Here is an 8,531-nt window from a genome sequence, read left to right as displayed (position 1 = left end):
TCCTGACTTTAGGTGATCCGCCCGCCTCAGCCTTCCGAAGTGCTGGGATTACAGGCATGAGCCCACCACACCCAGCCTCTCTCCAATCATTTTCCACCCTGCTTAAGAATGTTTCACTAGCTCTCCAGTTGAAAACAAAAACCCAGGCTCTTGGGCCAAATGCAGTGGCTCAGGCCTATATTCCCAGCACTTTGGGAGGCCGAGGCAGGCGGATCACCTGAGGTCAGGAGTTTGAGACCAGCCTGGCTAACATGGTGAAACCCTGTTTCTGCTAAAAATACAAAAAATTACCATGCCTGTAATCCCAGCTACTCGGGAGGCTGAGGCAAGAGAACTGCTTGAACCTGGAAGGGGCAGGTTGCAGCAAGCCTAGATCGCGCCACTGCACTCCAGCCTGGGAGCCTGAGTGACATAGCCAGACTCCATCTCAAAATAAACAAACAAACAAACAAACAAATAAAATAAAAAGCAAAGCAAAGAAAAAAACCCCAGGCTTTTTTCCCCCCCTTTAAATATAAACAGAGACCAGGGGCTCACCATGTTACCTAGGCTGATCTCGAGTTCCTGGGCTCAAGGGATCTTCCTGCCTTGGCCTCTCAAAATGTTAGAATTGCAGGCAGGAGCTACATGGCTTCTCCATAGGGTACGTAAAGCCTTCCATAACTTGGGGCTAACCTTTCTCCGGCAGCATATCTCAGTGTTCTCTCTTTGACCCTAAACGCAAGCTATTCATGCAGTCATCTGAACTCAGAATGTTTTGGTCTTGCATTTCATCTTCCTCCATGCAGCATTTTTGACGTTGCCCTTCTCCTAATCCCTATGTAACCTGCAACTCTCAGCTCACATACATTCTCCTAGTTCTAGAAGTCTTCTCAGACATGTCTCTCTCCCCTCCCTCCTAATTCACTACAGAATAGTTGTCCCTACAGTGCTTTCACACCACTTATAAAACTGGATTGCAATTGCCTGTTTACACTCTTTCTTGCTATTTGTATCCCCAATGTATGTCACATAACAGGCTGGAGTAAACATGGAATTATTAATTAATTTAAAAATCTCTAGCCATATCTCAGGACCAACTCATTCTTTAGCAATCTCTAACGTCACCTGGTCAAACTTAGATGTGACCTCTGCAATACTCTTTGTAGAAGATCCGAGACCTTCAGTTTCTTGCCTTTAAAGAAGTCTCATCTGGCCACCCTGTCTCCATCCCCTGAGGGATCAGTGAGCAGGAGAGTTTAACCAAAAATTATGGGAAGAGTTTAACCACAAATTATGAGCTTTGGAAGGGAGCGCCATGGAAGACTTGGGATGCTTCCCACTGGGTATGGTAGAGAAATTGGCAAAAGTTTTTTTTTTCTTTTTTTGCACTCTGTTGCCCAGGCTGGAGTGCAATGGCACGATCTCAGCTCACTGCAACTTCCACCTCACAGGTTCAAGTGCTTCTCCCACCTCAGCCTCCCAAATAGCTGGGATTATAGGTGCCTGCCACCATGCCCAGCTAATTTTTGTGTTTTTAGTAGAGATGGGGTTTCACCATGTTGGCCAGGCTGGTCTGGAATTCCTGATCTCAAGTGATCCTCCCACCTCGGCCTCCCAAAATGCTGTGATTATGAGCCACCCTGCCTGGCCCTAAGTTTTATAAACTTTTAGAAGCAAGTTATAAATTTTGATAACAATCTCAGAGTTGCACAAAATATACAACTATAGTGAATGAATTGCAAAGATTTTCTATACCTCCTTTTAGGACAATACTGTAGGTTGGTTCTCAATTATCTTGCTGAAAGTAGAGCAAGAAATGTATAGGTTTAACATTTTTGTGCAAATGCAGAGGTCTCTGACAAATTTAATAATTTATCATTTTGCTGAGTCATAATTTTGAATAATGACTGAGCATGGTACACCCCTCAAGATCCACATCTCAGTCCATCATGTCACATTAAAGGACTCAATGAGGGGTCGGGCACGGAGGCTCACACCTGTAACCCCAGCACTTCAAGAGGCCGAGGTGGGAGGATCGCTTGAGCCCAGGAGTTCAAGACCAGCCCAGACAATATAGTGAGACCTCCATCTTAAAAAGTAAAAATAATAAGGGATTCAATGAGGGATCGTTAAATGTTTCAGCTACATTTGATTGTCCCTAATGCAGGACATTGTATGCCATGGTAGTATTCAAGATTGCAGGATGCAGCTCTCACAAATGTCAGGGGTCTACTGCAGTGGTTCCTTAGCTTGCCAGAAAAAAAACCTTTGCTGAAACTTAATATCAAATTCAGTCAATGGGAATCAAGCAAATGACTTGAACTTAGGTGGCCTTCCTAAGAACCAGGCTAGAAAATCATCTCTGACATCAGAGCCAACTTTGTAGACATGAGGGCCTTGATCAATCAAGGAGCCTGTAGGCTGAATTTCAGGGATGCTCCTTTCTTCACGTAGAGCCTTAAAAGAAATGGTGCTGCTGGGCACGGTGGCTCACGCCTGTAATCCCAGCAGTTTGGGAGGCTGAGGCGGGTGAATCACAAGGTCAGGAGTTCGAGACCAGCCTGGCCAACATGGTGAAATGCCATCTCTACTAAAAATACAAAAAATTAGCTGGGTGTGGTGGCGGGGGCCTGTGATCCCAGCTACTTGGGAGGCTGAGGCAGAAGAATCACTTGAACCCAGGAGGTGAAGGTTGCAGTGAGCTGAGATCACGCCACCGTACTCCAGCCTGGGTGACAGTGCGAGACTCCATCTCAAAAAAAAAAAAAAAAAAAAAGGAAAAAAGAAATGGTGCTATCAACATTAATTAGCTTCTGGAAATGGAAATGTGCATTTATGCATTATGTGATACAATCTAGGAGGAAAGTGCTTATCAGCTGTCTTCCAACCCAGAGTTTCTTCCAGAGCACAGGACTGTAGAGGTCACAAACTCAACCCAGCTTTGAATTCCAACACTGTGACTAACTGACCAGCTACATGACCATGAGTGAATTTATTTAAATTAGGTTTCCTTCATCTTCAAAATGATCGCAACATTTTCCTCTTAAAATTATTTATGCGTAAGCCAGAGAATGGTCAGAGTTCCTATTTCAGCACCCTGTACATGTAGGAAGATGCTCAGCAAATGTGAGGTCCCTCCCACGGGCAGGAATTGCGCTTGCTCTGATCTGAGCCCCTGCCAGGACCATAGGTTACTTTGCCTATCCGCTCCCTGAACCTGAACTTTCCAGTGAAAACTTGTACAAACATGTTCACTATCATCAGTTTTCTCAAAGGTCTTCAAATCAAAACTCAACTGCTTGTTTCAAAAACAGAATTTGAGGCCAAGTGCAGTGGCTCACACCTGTAATCCCAGCACTTTGGGAGGCAGAGGCTGGTGCATTGTTCGAACCCAGGAACTCAAGACCAGCCCGGGCAACATGGCAAAACCCTGTCTCTACTAAAAATTCAAAAATTACCTGGTTCTGGTGGCATGCACCTGTGGTCCCAGCTACTTGGGGAGCTGAGGTGGGAAGAATCACTTGAACACAGGAGGCAGATGTTACAGTGAGCTGTCATGACACTGCCCTCCAACCTGGGCGACAGAGTGAGACCCTGTCTCAAACAAAAAACAGAATTTGAATTCCCACATAAAACAGCCAACAATCTGAGAATCTAAATGGACAAGATAAATTCAATTTATAGGGAAAATTTTTATTTTTTTGAAGTGAAGCAGGCCCAATATCAAAGACACTAAAAACTATTCCCCTGTACCAAGGTGGGATGTTGACTGTCAGTTTAAGCAGCAGGGGCTGTTAAAACTACTCCTCTGCTCATGGCCCTCCAGAGTGGTGGTGAACAGCTTTTCTTTCTCATGAAGACCAGGGCTTCTGAGCTCTCAGAGCAGAACAAATTACCACTGGACCAGTTCTCCTTCCCCTCCCCAACACCACTTCCTGCCTAGCAGCAGAAGTGAATCAGACCAACAATATGACTTTTAAAAAATTATTTAATTTAGTAGTTTTTTTTTTGGAAAAAAAGCAATAAGGCAAAAAAACTGAAAATATATATAGTTGTGTTTTGTTTTCATGTGACTTTATTCCACCTGAAAGATTCTAAACTTCTTCCATTAGCGGGAATCTGATTGGGGATAAGCCAGAAATGTAGTGCAGATGGTGAAGGAAGGAAAGGAGATAAAGCAGAGAAGTCCAATTTAGTTGGGGAATTCTCACTCTATCCAAAGCCCCAGATGAGGTCACTGCTTTTATGAGCCTCCTTGAAAGAAGCCTTGACATAACCCCTGGCTTATTCTGGGAATAAGGTTCTTAGGAGGAAATTCCCCAGCAGTCAAAGTCACTCCTCTCCCATGTTTATCACAACTAGGAAGGAAGGGATAGGGGAAGGAATAAAAGTACTAATTTACCCAGTAAAACCAATTTCCCCGTAGGGATGGCTTCCTTTGGAATGATATTTTCCCCTAGGACCCACGCTGGCTGAGGCTCAGCAGTTAAGGAACAAAACAAAAAATACTAACAAAAAGCATACAAGGAAGGCACCTCAATTTGTGATCCTCAACCAAGGGTGGGTTGCACAGGGATGGTATTTCTCAACAAGACAACGAAAACAAATACAGAACAAACAGAGAAGGAAGCCAGGGCCCCACAGGAGCAATTATCTGATCCACCCCACACGACAGTGCTTTAAGCCCCACATACTAGGAAGAAAGTTCCTTTGGGGTTTAGCCCATGTGCCGGACAGAGCAGAATTAAACTGGAAGTTGCCCTCCGGACTTTCTACCCATACTCTTCCTAAAAAGAGAAAGAAAAGAGGCAGGAAACAGGTTAGGATTTCATTTTCAAGAGTCAGCTAATTAGGAGAGCAGAGTTTAGACAGCAGTAGGCACCCCATGATACAAACCATGGACAAAGTCCCTGTTTAGTAACTGCCAGACATGATCCTGCTCAGGTTTTGAATCTCTCTGCCCATAAAAGATGGAGAGCAGAAGAGTGCCATCCACATCAACACGTGTCCGAGAGAGAGTCTCAGGGAGACAAGGGATATCAAAAAACAAGATTCTTAATGGGAAGAAAATCAAACCAAAAAATTAGATTTTTCTCTACATATATATAATATACAGATATTTAACACATTATTCCAGAGGTGGCTCCAGTCCTTGGGGCTTGAGAGATGGTGAAAACTTTTGTTTCAGATTAACTTCTCCTCTCAAATTCTGAAGTATATCAGAATGGGACAGGCAATGTTTTGCTCCACACTGGGGCACAGACCCAAAATGGTACTGTGCCAGGAGAAAGAAGAGAAGCCAGAAAGACAATGAAGGATGGCATTGAGGGGGGCTTGGAAAGCAAAAGTGACTAGTAGTCTTTTCCCATCCTGCCTGTGTTCTCAGAGGCTCTCCAGAAGCTCTCCGCCAGAGAAAGTCCATAAAACCCCTTTGTGAGGAGAATGCACCCCTCTTACCAACCACCAAAGTGGTCTCCAGTTGCTATTAAAGATGATGGAGAACAACAGAGGACTGTTCGATGCAAGTAAAAACAGAAACTTCCAAGAATGTAACTCTGAATATTCCAGCCCTATAGAACAATCTCTCTCACAGGTGTTCCAATATCGCAGTGATCTCCGTGTGGACACTCCATTAAACCAACCCCACGTGTGAACACATTTGATGATGTTACACCTAAGCTCCACTGCAACCATTCACGATGCCTCCATTGGTAAGTCTTACATGTTTCTTTTTAAGGGAACTTCTAAATTCGGTTCTTGCTTTGAACAGCACCAAAATGCCCCTGAATCATAATCTTACGCAGATCTTGGCTGAGCAGGATACTACAAGGGGAGGGTAAGTGACATCATCTTAAACGGGGGCAGAGGGAGAAAGAAGAGCCCAGAATACTTGACTTTGTGGATGTGGAATACACTAACCTTCAGCCACTAAACCTCTCCCTTACAGACATAGTATCTCGTATGTCGATTTCAGTTTCAATCAGCTAAGGCAACCAGCCAATCACCACCACTGGTGTCTCCTTCTGGTGATTGATTTGGAAAAAATGATTGGTCAAGAGAGACAAACTTGAGGAAAGCACTTGGCAAGAGAGTCACAACTGCCAGCTTTCCCACACATCCTCTGTCCTCTTCTCCATTAGATGCTCCTCTTTTTTGTTACTGCCATTTCAGAAAATGTCCGGGCAAGAGCTCCAGTCCTGTTTTTCTTTACACTCCCAGTATTCTCCCCTATAAATATGGGTTAACTCCTTGGTAACAGGGTCCTTCTTCCGCTCAAACCACAGTGCCTTATAGGGATCATATGGTGTGCCTAGAAGGAAAAGAGAGGAAAGAAAAAAATTAGTGCTGGCATTCTCTATGCATTAAGAAAGAAAAGTAGAAGGGACGTTCATTACCATCCTCTGTGGCTTTCATAGCTTCTGCTTCTCTCTTCTTTCTGGAAAGTCTTTGTTTTTCCTCCAGGCGCTGCTTCTCCGCATTTGCTTCATCCCAGCGCCCATTTTCCATCAGTCTCTGGTCAGGTCGTAACCGGCTGTCTGTGGGGGCAGTGCCACTTTCCCAAGCATTGAGAGTCAGAGCAAGCTCTGAGAAGTAATACATGTTTTCTGCATTCTTCCTAAAAGTAGAAGATAAGAAAAAGAAATGGTAATCCCAGAGCCCAGACCCTATTTAAGGAGCAACAACAACTTAAGTACACTGCCAAGGCCACATCACCAAGGCTGTTCTACAAAAACAGGGTCTGTGAAAAGGATCTAGGACCATGTCACGTTGCCCTAACTAAAGGAGAGATCACTCCCCATCTCCTCCCCGGCATCACTCAGTTCCATAGTCTTCTGGTGTTGTGTGGCGCCCAGCTGAAATTATCTACATTCAATAAAAAGAAGGAAACATTCTACTGAATGAAAATTCCTCACTCCTGTTGCCTTAGTTTTCTTTTTAACCTCTCTCTGGGATAATCTTGGCTATCACTACAAACTGACTGTACTAGAAGATGACAGGAAGTAAGTGACCTCCATCTTGTTTCCAAAGTCCTGCACATTGTCTCAGGGATCGTTCTTTTCTGCTAGGCTTTTTTCTCTTTTTATTATTTATTTATTTAGACAGTCTCACTCTGTCGCCTAGGCTGCAGTGCCATGGCATGATCTCAGCTCACTGCAACCTCAAACTTCTGGGCTCAAGTCATCCTCATGCCTCAGCCTCTCAAGTAGCTGGGACTATGGGTGCGCACCATCATATGTAGCTAATTTCTGTATTTTTAGTAGAGACAGTGTTTCGCCATATTGGCCAGGCTGGTCTTGAACTCCTAATCACAAGGGATTCACTTGCCCTGGCCTCCCAAAGTGCTGGGATTACAGGTGTGAGCCACCGCATCTGGCTGCTGATGGCCCTTTAGGCTAAATTGTTAACAGGTGCTAGGCACCTTCCTCCTCTAGCCACTTTTGAACAGTTTTGCTCTAAACAGTAGAAAAATATCCTTCTGAATCACAATCCAAAGGACCAAAGCACAAAGTATTTTTTATCAGATGTAGTTTGGTTTGAACTTCCTTGAAATAAGCATATGCTGCAAGTCAAATCACACAATGACAACCTTCTGTTAGTCTCTCCAAAGGTCTCAATTTCCCTTGCTCAATTCCTCACATAATTAAGTGAGAGGGCAGGCAGAAATGCCTTCGATATTGCTCCACAGTCAAGGTCAAAGTGGTATCTGAGCAGCATGCATGCTGATACTCACGGTAAAGGATTCCTTTTCCACAGCATGACCCTGCTATCCTCTGCTTCATGGCCTCTCTGTCGCGCATCACCCCCATTTTCCCCAATGACTGGCTGTACTTTGAAACATTCCATTTTCTCATCCCATGTCCCCAGAAGGGCAAAGTGGACTTTTCCTGATGGATCTGTCACTTCCCCTGTCACCTGCAAGGGTGGAGAACAGGGCTTGGCTATATAGAATTCATTGTGAATTAGCTTACCTGACTATACTGGAAGTCCTAGGATAAATACTGGTTAGATGCTGTTACAACAAACACCAGGGAGTCATCCAAATTATTCTTATTATTAGATATGGGATCTTGCTCTGTTGCCCAGGCTGGAGTACACTGATGCAATCATAGCTCACTGTGGCCTCCAACTCTAGGACTCAAGTGATCTCTCACCTCAGCCACTCAAGTAGCTAGGACTACAGGCATATGCCACCACATCTGGCTAATTCTTTAATTTTTTTTTTTTTTAGAGAAAGGGTCTTGCTATGTTGCCCAGGCAGGTCTTGAACTCCTTGGCTCAAGCAATCCTCTTATTTCTGCCTCCCAAAGTGTTAGGATTATAGGCATGAGCCACCATGCCTGGCCTCAAATTATTTTGTTGTATTTTTTTTTCTGCTACTTGAAATAACTGAGCCAGGCCGGGCGCGGTGGCTCAAGCCTGTAATCCCAGCACTTTGGGAGGCCGAGACGGCGGATCACGAGGTCAGGAGATCGAGACCATCCTGGCTAACACAGTGAAACCCCGTCTCTACTAAAAAACACAAAAAACTAGCCGGGCGAGGTGGCGGG

The 8,531-nt window shown here is 44.5% G+C and overlaps 1 protein-coding gene across 1 annotated transcript in view; it reads right to left on the bottom strand.

Moving 5' to 3' along the window:
• Positions 1-3,952: 3,952 nt before the first annotated feature.
• The window catches only part of OSBP (oxysterol binding protein), a 41,223-nt gene continuing 36,644 nt past the window's right edge, over positions 3,953-8,531 (bottom strand). The window contains exons 12-14 of the mRNA XM_011968403.1: positions 7,715-7,896; positions 6,378-6,598; positions 3,953-6,292 (exon numbers count right to left, since the gene is read on the bottom strand). Coding sequence (XP_011823793.1) covers positions 6,150-6,292; positions 6,378-6,598; positions 7,715-7,896 — 546 coding nt within the window. The 3' untranslated portion in view covers positions 3,953-6,149. The remainder of the gene's footprint in view (positions 6,293-6,377; positions 6,599-7,714; positions 7,897-8,531) is intronic.

This window comes from Mandrillus leucophaeus, unplaced genomic scaffold (genome assembly GCF_000951045.1).
Source record: "Mandrillus leucophaeus isolate KB7577 unplaced genomic scaffold, Mleu.le_1.0 Scaffold842, whole genome shotgun sequence".
NCBI lineage: Eukaryota > Metazoa > Chordata > Mammalia > Primates > Cercopithecidae > Mandrillus > Mandrillus leucophaeus.
Note: the sequence above shows the minus strand (reverse complement) of the source record. Positions and strands in the feature narration are given on the sequence as shown.